The sequence below is a fragment of the Pyrgilauda ruficollis genome, unplaced genomic scaffold (assembly GCF_017590135.1).
Source record: "Pyrgilauda ruficollis isolate IOZ18807 unplaced genomic scaffold, ASM1759013v1 scaffold71, whole genome shotgun sequence".
Classification (NCBI taxonomy): domain Eukaryota; kingdom Metazoa; phylum Chordata; class Aves; order Passeriformes; family Passeridae; genus Pyrgilauda; species Pyrgilauda ruficollis.
This window is the reverse complement of record NW_024528933.1, coordinates 1119017-1134681: the sequence shown is the minus strand read 5'-3', so window position 1 is coordinate 1134681 and position 15665 is coordinate 1119017. Positions and strand designations below refer to the sequence as shown.

The 15665-nt window shown below is 37.5% G+C and overlaps 1 protein-coding gene across 1 annotated transcript in view; it reads left to right on the top strand.

Moving 5' to 3' along the window:
- Positions 1-15665, top strand: part of ADAMTSL1 (ADAMTS like 1) — a 162122-nt gene that overhangs the window by 79825 nt on the left and 66632 nt on the right. The window contains exons 13-15 of the mRNA XM_041485555.1: positions 649-733; positions 9603-9904; positions 14534-14663. Coding sequence (XP_041341489.1) covers positions 649-733; positions 9603-9904; positions 14534-14663 — 517 coding nt within the window. The remainder of the gene's footprint in view (positions 1-648; positions 734-9602; positions 9905-14533; positions 14664-15665) is intronic.

Below are 15665 nucleotides of genomic sequence, written 5' to 3'. Positions count from 1 at the left end.
AGGGAGAAAAGCAGCTCCACTGTTTTCCATCAGGAATGACAGAAAAAGTATCAAGTTCATTTTTTTAAATCCACATAGCTGATGAACTGATAAACGGAGTTGAAAAGCATAGTTTGGCCATTTAATTACAGTTTTCCTGTTTGTTGTATCACTCATCAAAGCAGGATTGTCTTTATTTTTGTAATCCACCAAAGCCAAGCTCAGCATGTGTTCTGACATTCTGAAATTTAAAAGTAGATACAGGCATGTTACGCATTTTGCCTTGTGTGATGCAGGCCTGTTACACTTGCAAGTTTCCCTCCAAAAAAGTACTTTTCAAAGTACTTTTATTGTCTAGTTGTATAGTCTGAAAGGTGGCAATTTCAATTTGCCTGTCTGGTTTTGGGGCACTATAGCCCTTCTACCCGCAACAGTGAAATATCTGGCCATACAACCTTGTAAACTATATAGTCCAGGTGATGAAAGAGTTTGTTTCTCTCCCCTGTGTTCTCATTTCTCTTTGTCCTCTTTCCCCTCCTTCTGCTTGGCCCCCATGTGTGTGAGGGCACCCATACATCACACTCATGCTTGGTGAGCACAGGGAGGGTGTCACACATAGCAGTGTTACCTCATGCTTTCTGTTTTCACATTCTTGTGTTTGCTTCATAGAGAAACTTCCTGTGGAAGCAAAGTTGCCATGGTATAAGCAGGCTCAAGAGCTGGAGGAAGGAACAGCCGTATCTGAAGAACCCTCGTAAGTCTCAAAAATTTGCTTACAACCAGCTCTTGTTATGTGATCCTGAGAAACTGTAGTTGCTCCCTCCCTGGAGGTGTTCAAGGCCAGGTTGGATGGGGCTCTGAGCAACCTGGTCTAGGTGGAAGGTGTCCCTGCCCAAAGCACGGGGAGTGGGAATGTGAGAACCTCTAAGGTCTTTTCCAATCCAAAGCCCTCTGTGATTCTGTGTTTCTGTGTGGGAACCTGGGACTTGTGCAGAACTAGCACAATCTCTTGAATGTATTTGGCTTCTGATAGAGTGTAAAGGATGAGCCCAACCCTATGGAAAACCATGGTGTTGAGGCTGTATCATACTTATGTGCAAAGAGACAGATTTCAAGAGGGTAAATGCAGATTTAATTTAATCAAATATATGCATTTTATGTAAGATCATTAAAAGAGTATTATAATAAAAGTGCATTCACCTGTGTATTAATATGTTCTCTATTACCACTGTATCTTCAGAGCTAGGCAGCTTTATTTATTTTATTTGCAAGAAGCAAAACAAAGCAACCAGTGATGACTCCCTCTTGCCTTCTTCCCCAGGGAAAAGCATAGTCACAGCAAAAAAAAAAGTATAAATTTTACCAGAAAATAAACTAGAATCCTAGGATGCATACCACATGAGACTGAGAAATTATAGGTATTCTTATATTTTATTATCAGTACAAAAACTTAGATGTTTTTGTCTGAAACTGTGATAAATCCATGCTATAGTTGCAACTTCTGTACACAGCGTCAATCAATATCTAATTCCTTGTGTCTGAGCACATGGCATTTTTTATTACAACTGCAACTATGTATTAGATTAAAAAAAATGTATGCAATATAATTGCAGTTCTGGCATGATTAATCTTAATTGAAGTGATTAGAAACTGAAGCATTGCCAGTGAGCTGGAGACATATGTAATAAGTCCTCCAAAACAAAAAAAAAAAAAAATCCATTTTTTTTGTATATATGTATACAGAAGCATTTATACACACATACACAGACAAGTATACATTCATATGTCTTTATATATATTTGTAACAGCTGTCACATATAGTATGAGATCTTTAACTGCTTCCAGAGTTCCATAGACTCTATAGGTTGATTAATTCAGAGTCAAAGCCTAGAAAATTTTACATTTGTGCATATACTAATTTTTCATTTGTAAAATGCATTTTCTTGTGATTTTTTTTCTCATGGCTATACTAAATTACTTAGCTAAATATGCATTTATCAACCTGTAAATAAATTTTGGGAACATACATAATATAGGAACAATACTGATATGCTGTTATGTGGTCATATTCAGAGTAATTTTTTACACTAAGAAATTTTTTTATCACTTTTGTGAACAAGGTTGATTGCACTGCGGGAAAGGAGTATAGGTATATATATGTGTGTGTGTGTATGTGTATATACACTTATGGGTATATGTAGCTTTAAGTATTAACAAGGTATTTGTAGAGAATAGGCATAACCTGTTGTTTGTCATGATGCATATTTTAATAAAATATTGTGGAAAACCTTACAAGTATATTACTTGTGATACTTAAACAGTCCTTGAGAGATCTAAGGGAAAGGGATTTAAGAATTTCAAATTGTTTTCAAGTGCAGTCATGACACCTCCATACTTCATGTCACTGCTCTGCTGCATTGAAGGCCATTTTCTGCAAAGACTGCTGCATCTACTGCAAGGCTCCAGTCGTGCCATACTATTATTCCCATTCTGGACAGTGGGCCACAGTCCAGACTAGATTCAGTCTGCCATGAGGTGACATTTCCTACACTTGTTTTCTCCCCACAAGGCAGATCTCTAGGAGTATTTCTAATCTTTATTTTAGGCTGATGAGAAACCTAGTTATAATGTAAGTTCAAGAACAGATTTTTATGTCTGTTGACTAACAGGAAGAATAAAGGGCATGAAGTCAGGGTCTTCACACAAACTTTCCCAAAGCTCAGAAATGCTTTGAATTTCCTTTAGAATGATTTTTGGTGATGAGGCATGAGACAGGAAAACCAAATAAAAACTTAGAAAATTTGTGCTGGAAGAACCATCCATGCAATCCCCATTTGTAAACTGTAACATACATCTGTAGCATCCATATTGTTCTAAAATACCTAATCTCTTTCAGGAATCTTGAGCAGTGAACTTCCACCTAAAATAGTTCCTCACTATTAACATTGTTTTTCATTAATGTCTGACTTTAAACAGTTATTCATTTTAGATCCTGATTATTAGATTGAAAAACTGTATGTAACAATATAAAAAATGAGACAAAACATTAAGAACACACCAAAATACAAGGAACAATCAACTTTGGGGCCAGCTTTAGAGCATCATTTCATTCAGCTGTGTAGGGATTTCAAACACACCAAGAGCAAGGTGTATTCCCTGACAGTGCGCCTTTCGGGCTGTGCTTCTGCAGCTGGGCAGAGACACAATGTAATACTCCATGGCCCACCACCCTTACAGATGCCAGGCTACGTATTTTGGCTGATGAATGATCATATTATGGCTGATCATATGACTTTCCTATTCACTCTGTGTTGGTGCAGTAATTACCAATTTCATTACTCCACTTGGACAGACATCAGCAAGGATTCATTCATTTCCCCTACTTCATCTGAGGCTCTTGCCAAGCTTTCTTATGCCACCAAGTCCCTGACTGCCCCCATTCTCCTCTACAGACAGGGCCATTCTTTGTAGACAGTAGACCACTCTTCCCTGACCACTGTGATCATTTCTCCCTTATCCTTCTTCAGGCAAAGAAATAAACTTCAGCTATAAGCAATTCTATTCTCTTTCTCAAAGTTTGTATTTGATTAGAAGTTTAAAAGCTAAACCCCAAAATTTTCAGCATACTTCTATGAATTGATTTCTCACATTTGTGAATCTCTGTATTGCTGTCTTCTGATTTTTGTAACTTTCTATTTAATATAATTTTGTTATGAAATTGCATGCTATGACTTATAAACCCACAATATTTCTCACATACTATCCTTCCACCTGTAATTTGTGATCATTCTCTAATATGTGCTACCAGAGCACCCGATGCTGCAATTTTGTTCCATCTGTGTATAATGCTTTCCATAATTTATATCTTCAGGAATTTCTAATGCAAACAAGTCTTACAGTTGAATTTTGTCTGTATATGTCTGTCTGTCAGTTGCCTTCCTCTCCTCTCAGTAATGTCTGAATTTATTACTATTAACTGATTCTGACAGAGGTATAAAATTATCACAGAGAATTTTATTCCTCTGTCAAATTTGGTTGATATTCTTCAGGAAATTCAGTGGAAGCTTTCCACACATGTCACTGAAATAAAAGACTCAGTAGAATTCCCCAGTTGAAGGAAAGGTTTTAAAGGAGTTCAGTCCTTAAAAAATAGCAAACTTGGGCACTCAGCCTTCAAATGTAAATCCATGTTAAATATTTCTTTATTGGTTCTGCTCCTCAAAGAATTAATCACAACCAATTCAGCCACTTCAAGTCTAGAGGGAGTAGTTATGTTTGGGTTGTCTGACCTCCTGCACCCCTAAATGGGATCAATTAAAAATTAATTGCTGACAGAACTATTATGAAATATTCTATGTTGGTAACAAAGTATTGTAATCTTTGTCAGCACAAATGTTTAAGGTGAGAAAGCCTTGCTGTCCTGTGTTGAGGTACATGTTCTCCTATTGCTGTCCGTCCCTGAAGTGACCATTCACCAGGCATTAGAAATGTTATCTGAGGAAGGAGCCACTGTATCTTTCTGTGTGACCTCTTCCTCTAGAATTCATTACAACAGCGCAGTGTGACAGCCAGAAAGAATAGCAGTCATGATTAAAAAAGCATGGGGTTTTCTATGTATAATGAGATTAGGCTTATGAGTAGTGGAGGGTTTCTTAAAAGATTTCTAACTTTTGAAAAATGCTTTTATATGTTAACACCATGTCCAGCTTTTAACATACATACCATAAACAACCCTGGTGCTAGCCATACAAAAAAAAAAAAAAAAAGGCAGGGGGGACTGGCAGATTGATGGGGTAGTGGGCAAACAATAATATCTGGATGCCAGATGGCACCATCCTAGTGATGGGGCCAGTTCAGTAAAAAACAAAGGGAAATTCCTGACATGCATTAGCAGGGGTGACAAAGCCCACAGGGAATTGGATATGGACAGAGACACCAGTGTGGCAGAGGCACCCAATACCTCTTTCTTACTTTTCAGTAGGCATTTATGCTTCTAAAGACACATAAGCTATTTTAATTTGATTTTCCTTGTTGAACAGTTTCCATCATGTTCTTTATACCTGGGTTCACAGGTTAGTAAGTGTAAGTTTAAAACTTCTTATTACAGCTGTACTGTAAAAATTGAGCATGTCCTGATGGTTGGATTGCCAAAAAAAAAGATAGTGAGGACATATATAGCTTTATCTACTTAGCCATTGCTTGTCCAGATTAGTAGATAGTGAAAAGGAAGAATCTTCATATTAAGATATGATATACGTGGTTGGTCAAAAGGAAGGTCATCAATGCACACATTAGCTAAGGATTGCTATCTGCTCATTCAAGGACCCACTACACACAGTCACAATTACTTAAGATTTATGTGCAACAACGATACAGGACAGAAACAGTTATCTTTCCCTGTGGAGAAAGGCAGCAGTGAATGAAAAGCACCAACAGTGTCAAATAAAGAGACAAACCTGAATGAAAAATCATATTCAAGCAACTTAAAATAACTATAGAGGGACATAATGGAATCATTCTGATTGGAATTGGACCTGTGCAGCTGCCTCCAGTTTTAATACTCTTACAGATGGAGCCTGATATTTTACTGATAAGTGGTAATGACCACTGTTTCAAGTCTCTGAATAATGACACCAGCAGCTATCCAGTGCTGTTATGTGAGCATCCTGTAGTGTTACCAAGGCCTTAAAACCTGTGAAAAGGTGATGTTTCCTGAAGGAAAAGGAAGGATTTGCATTTCGGTTCAAGACAAGGAGTGTAGAAGTCTGTGCTCAGTTCTGGATCTATCACAGAAAATTCCCAAGCCTTCAAACAAACCACTGAACATTTCATTTCACCAGTAGTATCTGAGTTTAGAGACGTTAATAGATGGGTGTCTTGACCTTAGAACATTCAGTCCCACTGGTATGTGCATGTCTCAAAGCCTCAGACTTTATCTAACCCATGGATTTAACCAATGGTGTTTTAAACAAGCAAACAAATGAACAAATCAAGAGGGGAAAAGCAACAAACAAAAAAAAAATTTAAGCAATAAAATTAAATTACTGCTACATGTAATTATGTAGCAGTGAAGAAAATTAGCTATTTTTCTCCATAGCTCAAAGCACACCAGTATGTATACACTTGTTTTTCTTCATAACATATTATGGGAAACCATGTTCTAGACAGAAGAGGCTGTGCTACATACACCAAGAGTTTTGAAAATCTCTGAAACACTCAGCAGAGCTCTCCATGGGTCTCACCCTGAACCCACTGTGAGCTGCTGTGAAAGGTGTCCCATTGAGCACGGACATTGTCTTCTGAATCCTCTTCTGACTTCTCCAGTTATGTATATGTTTCTATATGGAGGGAAATATACATCAGTCCTTAGCTGAAGGAGTGAGTTATTGCCTTTGGCTTGTTTATTAGGGTTGTTGTTAGAGGGATGATTATTACAGTGGGATTTAATTAAACTATGTGGAATGACAACTGAAACACCTCAATCATTTTCCATTTTCTAAAAAACGACTTCTCAGTATATCTATTCCACGACTTCCATTTTCCAGGTAGCTCAGAGGTTAGCATACAAAAATGGCTAATGCTGAGCAGTGGAATATGAGCTATATGCAGGACAAATAACTTCAAATCCATGAACTGTCTCCTTTTTATTCATATACTTTTTGTGGTTTGTGCTCACTATTTGGCAACATTTGTCATTAATGACAACACAAAGATATTTGAAAGCCTTTATAATTTTCTGGTGTTAGGATGGTGGAAAATTCAGAAACATTGTGTATTTATGTTATACATTCACATTACATAAATGTTCCATTTTTAATGACCATTGCTATATGGAGATTTCTTTACAGGGTTTACTGGGTTTCCCCTCTTTTTTCTGCTTTTAACTCTTCTGATTCGGCTAATTTTCTCTTTACCAGCTAACAGTCATATTAGAATTAAATAGAATTAAATCGCATTTCCAATGTTAGCACTTAAAATGTAGAAATTTGGCCTAGATAGCTTAAAAAAACCCCAATTTCCTGCAGGTATTCTATTATTTTCATTATGAGTTGCTTACTGAGGTGAAATAATGTAATACCTGGCATTTATAGATCAAGCCTCATTTCAAAAAGGATCCAGTCTTTTTTAGTAATGTTCTTACTTTTCTTTTGTGTCCTCTCCCTTTTTTCCCATGTTTGTATGTATGATACACATCATGTGTAAATATTCAAAGTATTTGAAATATCTCTGTTTTTCTAAATTAATAATTTTAATACCTTGAAGAATATCCTCACTTTTGGAGTACAGTGGTTCTTCAACAAAGCAAAGTTACAGAACAATTTACAGTGTTTAAAAAAAATAAGAAAGACAGCTTCTGATGAAGACCAGGACCTTTTTTTTTCCATAATCTGGTTAGCATTTCTACCTTTCAGTTTACCAGGTTAAGAATCTGTACATTTCAACTGGTCAAAATACCTAAGTCACAGTGGCTGATGCAAACTGCTTAATCTCTGACAGGAGATTTTCTGCATCAAAATAGAATTTCAGCAGCTGCAGTCCTAAAGTGGCCCGCCTGTGCTGCTGAAGTGTAAAACCCTCTCAAAATGAAAGATATCATCTTGGAAACACAACTGATATTTTAAGTTAAAATATCTAATAAGGAGGGAAATGGAACCACTTTGCATCATTAGTTTCCCAAAAGCTTTACTCCTAAAAGAATTCTCGCAGTCTTTGTAGCAGCATAATAAATATTTTCAATTTTTACAATAATATTTGCAATTAATTTCTTTCCTTTCTGTTACTTTCCATGTATAGTGCTAGTAGCGGATGTCAGGTTTATAACAAGATTTTATAAAAGACACACAAAGAGTGGGTAAAGAGATTCACACTCCCTGCTCCAAAAGACTGTGATGTTCCAGTCAGGCATCCTGATATATCCATCCTGGGAAAACACTAGCTTCCCTTTTAGGTTTTGGATTTTTTTTTAACTTCAGCATGGAGGGGAAGTCCTTTTATCAAAGAGAGAAAGGCAGGGGATGAAAGGGAGAAGAGTGTAAAAATATTTTCAAATATGCTGGTCCCAAAACTAAATATCCCTTTTCTTCCTATTAAAGCTGTTCATGGGATTCCCAAGGTAATAAATGAGTTTGCTAGAGCCCCAGACCACAGTAGAAACAGACAGGTGTATTGCCTTCAGCCTTGGGCAAAGCTGTCCAACTCTGGTGTGGCCTATCAAAGTAAAGACCAAAGGAAGATGAATACTGTCAGTGAAGCCAGGTTTCCATGAAAAATACATCCCAAACACTGAGTTTGCAGAAGCAGACAGATTCCAAACACTTACTGTTAATGAGGGAGTGTTATCAACACGGATTGTTCTTGTGAGGTTCAGTGAGGATCAGTGCCAGATCCAACTATTCATTCCTTTGTTCTAGTCCTTGAAGTATATCTACAACCCTTGCCTTAGAACTTGCCTGTGGCAGATGGTTTTGGAGAATGGCCAATGGAGAAGGCAAGACAGTCAGATAAAGCTATCTAAATTACCCTGTATTCATAACTTCAGTGCGCCAGCGCCACTGACATCAGGTATCAAAGCACAGGTATTGCAGCTTACGGAGTACCCTGAAACTATTGTTTCTGCATGGATTTAGGAGTCAGTTTAGTTCAACGTGAGCTTAGCAAAACAAGGTGTGTTACATTACTGCAACAAAGTAGTAATCATTGATATAGAGTTAGATGTGAATCTTAGGCTTGATAGCTATGAGTAAAATGCTAGTCCAGTTTATAGTACTGATGTTGAAAAAGCAGTGACAGAGAAATTATTCAATTTTTGAGAAAAATAATGAGAGACAGAATTCAGTGTTTTATTGTAATGACAGCTGCAAAGTGCTTTTTATAAAATATTCATGGACTTCCAGAAGGAAAAATCTGGAGCATATAAGGGTTACTGATCAGTAAGACAAGTGCAACAGATAAACAAATCCATAATAGAAATTAAATGCTGTTGGGTTGTTTTTTGGTTTTGGTTGTTTTGTTGTTGTTTTGGTTTTGGTTTTTTTTAATGAGAAAAAGGTAAATGTCCTGTGGGGAAAAAAAATAATTTATTTAAACTTTTAAAGAATTTTATGTATATAAATTTTAAAAGAAAAATAAAACAAAAAAAAAAAGCTTAAGAAATTATGCTAGCTTCAAATTAAGACTTAAAAACAGTTACAGTGACACAAGAAAAACAACTGAAATTATTTTCCTTGTAGTCCTGCAATTACCTGATAACAGCAGCCTGCTCTGTACTTACTAGTGAAAAAAAAATAACAACTAAGGCAAATATTATCTAGGTTAAATACTTGAAAAAGGTAGCTAGTGGGATCATCATGTACATTGGGCACATTGGGAGATTGCTGGATGCCTTGGACTGAGATGTTTTAGGATCAAGGTGGGTGTTACAAGGGTTTGTCTTACTTCTTGGATATGAGGAGACCTGCCACTGAGCTGTCAATAGAACCTCCTGTGTGTAGTTTTTAATGCATGTATGATGAGATGAAGTACTTGTTTTTCATTAAGTAAAATTTGACCTGGATAGGGCTATCCTGCTTTTGTTTCCCTGGCAATTTGTGGACATAACTTGCCTTGCTCTCTTCCTCTCACAGGTTTATTCCTGAGGCTTGGTCCACTTGCAGTGTCACCTGTGGAGTAGGCAGCCAGATGCGGCTTGTGAAATGCCAAGTGCTCCTCTCTTTCTCTCAGTCTGTGGCTGATCTGCCCATCGATGAATGTGAAGGTCCCAAACCTGTGTCTCAGAGAGCCTGTTACAGTGGTCCCTGCAGTGGGGAGGCAACTGAATACACCCCAGAGGAGACTCAGCTTCTGTATGGCAGCTTGCAGGAGTTTGATGAGCTCTATGACTGGGAATATGAAGGCTTTACAGAGTGCTCAGAGTCCTGCGGAGGAGGTAGGTGCAAAATGTTTCTCTGCTGGATTTGCTTTTCTTCTTCAAGTGTGTGCTTGGCACTTAATACCTATAGACATGCTGCTTTGCTATGCTAGTTAGAATCATTTAGGAAGGAAATAAAACTTTAAGACTGTTGACATTGACAAATTTCAAACATATTTGTAAATGCAAAATAAGAAATGCAAAAAATTCCATGTGCGCAACATATTTTAGCCCAGGACTTCCAGACCTGTGCTCAGACTGTCACTAAGAGTGCTCAGTTTATCACGTTTCTGTTCCCTTTATCAGCTGATCACCCAAAGGTTAAAGGGTCTGGTGGTACATGCTAACAATCACATATCATTTTTAGTTCTTATCTCTTGGTTTGCTCTGTGCAAGCAAAAGCATGTGGAAGTAAATTGTCCTCCCACAGAAGATGAAATAAATAAGGGATATTTTAAGGGCTCAGCCATTCCCTATCTCCTATCAATAAGGGATATTAGCTCCAACCCCAGTGCAAAAGAAAACTTCTGTCAAAATGGCACTAATTATGTCTGAAACAAGCAGGCTTGGCAATTGTAGTTTGTCAAAGTAAATCAAGTTCTCAGGATGCACATACTATAGACCATTAACACACATTTCCAATATCCTTTTTCCCCCCATCATTTTATCTAACTAGTTCTGAGAAATATGTCCAGTCCAGTATTTTTTAAATTAAACCTAGGTTTTTCCCGCTCTTGTCTTTTTACTTTACAACTTTCAGGTGATTTAAGAAAGGATTACTGTAGAAAAATGCAAAATATATACTGTAAAACTGAAAACAACTCAGCATTTTATGAGTTAATAATATGTACAGATTCACAGGTAATCAGTTATAGTCTTGAAAACCACAATTAGTAGAAAATAATGGAAGGGTTTTCTGTGCTTGCTTTTGGCTTGCTGATGGTAGTCAATATTTAGAGCAGTTCATAGCTGTCAGACCACTAAAACTTTTGCTTTACTTCCTAGACAAAAAAAAAAAAAAAAAAAAAAAAAGACACTAGCATATGCTAAGTGGTGAGAAACACTGATGTTACAAGACTATATGTCATGTGTTGGTGTTACTGGTGTGGAGTAACAATTAATCACACTTTTACTGTGACTACCAAAACCTGAACAGTTCCTAGAAATATCCTCTTGAAATGAAGTAATTTCTTAGAATATAGAGCTCATGGTAGTGTTTTTCAAATGTAACTCACAGAGACTGATTTGTAGGAGACATTTTTCTTTGTAAAGTTAATCTCTTTCAATTGTCAGCAAAAAGTTTTAGCTAAGATTTCTTTTTGTCTGACATCAACTCCAAACTTTCCAGATTAGCAGATGCTAAGTCAGATAATTTTGTAGCTATAGGTGCAAGACTAGTCAAACTGATTTTATTGGTTTTAGAGTCCTGGGAGAAGAAACTGGATAGATGCTGAAGTAACCTTTCACCTCCCAGAAGCAGCAACCAGAAGGAATGAGTTAGTCATATAGTCTGCTGCTGGTGGCTTCATTTCCCAGACCTGTCATCAAATATCATGTAACAATTATTCTATCCTGGTAGACATAAAGATAGAAATTCTCATTTGACGGTGTTTTGAAAGTGAACTTATGACTGCCTAGATCTCACCATTCCACATTTTTATACTGTGATTTCCTATTGAGAACTGATTTCTTTTTTATTTTCCAAAGGAAAGCAAATTTAAAGCAGACAGCTTTTGTTCTAATCATATTGTGCAATAAATAATATTTTGCATTCAATCACTTGGCAAATGAACTCCCTGAAATTCATATACCTTTTTTAGTTATCTCTGTGCTGTAGAACTTCTGTTTTAGGATCAAAAGTTTTTATATTTTCTAAATGTTCAATGAGCCATCCTAATTTAAAGGTTATAAGCATTTGCACATTGACCTATCAAAAACAGAGGGACAGTTGTTGTCATTATGCTGAGACACACTAGAGTGAGATTCAAGAGGAAGCTGAAGAAAGTAATTCTGATCACATTTTTTACTACTGGAGCAAGCCGGATTTTTTTTCTCTCCATCCTTTTTTTGTTTGTTTGTTTTTATTCATTCATTTATTTGTTTGTTAGGGGTTTTTTTGTTTGTTTCAGGGGTATTTTTGTTTGGTTTGGGTTGGTTTGTTTTTGGTTTGTTTTTTTTTTCTGGCACAAGCTATTAAAGCCAAAAATTGTCAATAAACATTCTAGCAACCATACTCAGAGAGGAACCTTTTTCTTTGATATCTATGCTCTCAGGCAAGATTACTGGATCTGTCAAAGATAAGAAATTTTAATAGACAGACTAGAAGGCCTGTAGTATGGACAAGAACTATTGGAATTGCAATAAGAAATGACTTAGGTGAGAGAAATAAGCATGAGGAATGAATTTACTGTGAAGTTTAGGGCTGGTTGGATACTGAAAACTGAAGAACAGTAGTATCGAGTTTAGCTATATGAATTTGATAACACAAAACCATCAGCATGAGAAATGGAGAAAAGGTTGAATTCAAGACCTCATAGTCATCACTTTTCACTATTCAGCATTGAAACAGACAATGGAAAAGTGTTGAATTGATAATAATTGTTCAAGAGCTCATTGATGACACCCTTCAGAGAGGAAAAACTGAAGCTGTGGAAGGACATTCAGTTTACAAAATTTTATCTGAGAAGGACATACAGAAGGCGAGTGAGCTGTATGCCTAGCAAACAGAAACATGTCAACCACCATGTGGCAGGAATCTGTGGCTTCTTTCCACAGAGTCTGGAAAAATACTTTCATTGTTTCCATACCTCTGGATCAGCAGCCCTTCTTTCCTGGCTTCATCAAATTGGTCTTGATATCAGGCCTTAACTGATGTTCCATGCAAAATAGAGACCAGTAGTTTGAACACAGTGCCATTTCCCATCAGGTAAAGAACCACCTCTGTTCTTCAGCCAGGAGCATTCCATTCTAGAGGATCCATATGCCTGTGCTTGCTGCACACAATATGATTACATGCTCAACAGAAAAATGAGTGAGCTAGAAAAATAATGAATATGACAGGGCAGTGAACATTTTGTTCACATATATATGAGTTTTTTAAGTTTATTTTCCTAGATATAAATCAGTACCAATAGTTCTGTCTTTTTACTAGGCTACCCTTTTTACAATATTTTTTAAAGTCTTTTGAGAGATGATTGAGATGATTGAGTAAAATTGAAAATATGGGGCCACCTTGTAAAAAAGGAAACTGCCAACAGTACTGGCTGACTATAGGGACTTTAGTGATTTTGATGTTGGTATCCATGTCCAAAACTGTCAAATTTCTTTCTTTTTCTTGGTATCTGGGATACGGGAGACACACTGCATAGTCTTGTGTCATAGCCATGGCCTTAATAGGGTTACACACATAGCAGCCAAAAAAGTGGTTAACAAGCCTCTTTTCTGGGGGCCCCAGCCTATACTGAGATTAAGGAGAATGAATTTGTGAATAATGTCTGGGATCACAGGGACTGTGATCATCTATATAGCACTTTGATCCTCTTGAAGGATATGAAGTAATTTTTTGCCTAATGACATGTGATCTGGCATTAGAAACACCAGAATACATTGTTAACTCTGTGACACTGTTTTTGGAGGTCTTTAAGGTCTTACAGCACTTTGTTTTGGTTTGGGTTTCTTTCCCTTCACATTAGCATCTTAAAAAATTCATGAGATGTTTTGGAAAAATGGTGGTTTTGAAACTGTAATGTAATTGCTGGGAGTTCAGCTAATCTTTTCCTAACTCAGGTCTCAGGAATTAATGTAAAAAGCATACTTTCATTGTATTTGAACCACTGTGGATTAGATTCTCAGGAAGTTCAGGCCAATTATTATCCTCAGATCCTCTCAGACCCCTTTTATCCATGGGAAAATCCTTTCTCATCCATGCCTCTTCCCCGTGGCATGTAATGTTGCAATCCCTGATGTTCTAGCTTTCTAACCTTGTGAAACAAAAAGCCTGTGATGCCCCTAATCATAGGAAAAGTGAGAGTAACTGGTATGCCATAGGCTACATAGGGATTTTGGCTGTAACAAGGAATTTCTGAGTTAAACTATAATAACCAAATCTTCCATTTTCTCTTAGTCCCAATAGCTGCAGTTCTTTCCCAGGTCTCTCTAACCCATTCTTTCCCAGCTCTCAGTTATACTCTGTAGGTTTGCATCTTTAGTTTGGGTACAGGCCCATGGATGCAGAAGAGTAAACTGAAAAGAGCTGAATTGTCTGACCACATTTTACTTTGCTTTTGCAAGTCATACTGTTGGTTAAAATATAGCATATGAAAGCCATGGCCATCTTCACACCTTAGCCTGCTTGGCCTGAAAAATAAAATGCCTCAAGGAAAAAAATGAGAGTACTGGACAATTTTCTGTCCAGGGAGATGAGCAGTGAATAAATCCATGGACTATTCACTGCAGCACTGAGAAACCTTTCAGTGAGACTGAAAGAAATGACAAGTGTGCAGCTGGGGCTGCAGCCCCAGAGCTGCCAGCCTGAGGCTGGGCGTCACCACGTGCTGCAGCCTTGCTGGTCCTGTTGGGCCCACCCCTGACCTGGGCTGCCCCTGCAGGTACGAAGAGCTGGTTGTGACCATTATTTGTTGTGTGCAGGTGTCCAGGAGGCTGTGGTGACCTGTCTGAACAAGCAAACTAGGGAGATTGCAGATGAAACACTGTGTGTTAGCAGCCGTCGTCCTCCACAGCTGCTGAAGTCCTGTAGCCTGGACCCTTGCCCCCCAAGGTAGGCATAATTTTAAGTGACCCCAAACTCTATTGCCTTTCAGTCTGGAGAAACACACTGCTTTTCTTAGACTGCAGGGGCTTACACCCTCTTCCTGCCACAATCATATTGACCAGGAAGTACAAAGCAGCAGTAAGACCAAAGGGCAAACTTCAGACTGTTTGCCTCTTCAAGTCCTTCAAGTAAACATTTTATGGATTGGCTTAACTTTACCCAGAGTCTTCTGAAGTTTAGAGACCTGTCCAACCTCTCCTCTCAGAAAAAGTTTTGCAGAACCTGCTTGTCCCTGGCCTCAGGCAGTTTCCACAATCATGACCCTAAAACAGCAGATCTTTCTCTGCAGAGATTCACATCTGCACCCTCAACAATGGAAAATAGCTGTTATGACATTCTTATGGTTTATTTAAATAGGGCCTGTCAAGTCTATAGGATGTACTGTATACATATTGTCTTTTTTCCCAGCTGTACACAGGTGCATTTGCTCCACTGTGACACTGCAGCAGATTTTAAATACATTGATGTATAACTTTGGACTATTTAAAACACTCTGTGCTGTCCAGGTGGTAGACATACCTTAGAGCATTTATTGATAGGTGTATGTATGATTTATAAGACAACAGGCTATAGAGAGGTATGTTGTTATGAATAATAGTAGATTTGGGATACACAGAGAAGGTTCACATTAAAATCAAAGATGGCCAGCATGAAATAAAAACAAGGACATAAATAACAGTTTGGTTGGTAATCGGGATTTTGAATTTGTGACAAGCAGACACAAATAGATTTAAATTTCTTTACCAAAGCTTTACAAGTATTACTTATGATGATACTGCAACCCTAACTTTGTTAAATTGTCTTCATTGCTGGAAATAACAGAGAAATATTATATAAATGTTTGAAAATTAATTTGTAGGTGGAAATCTTGTGGCAATTCATAGGTAGAAGCATCAGTGCTGTTGCAATTGCATGGCAGAAGGTTGATCAGCCACCAATTCTGACATG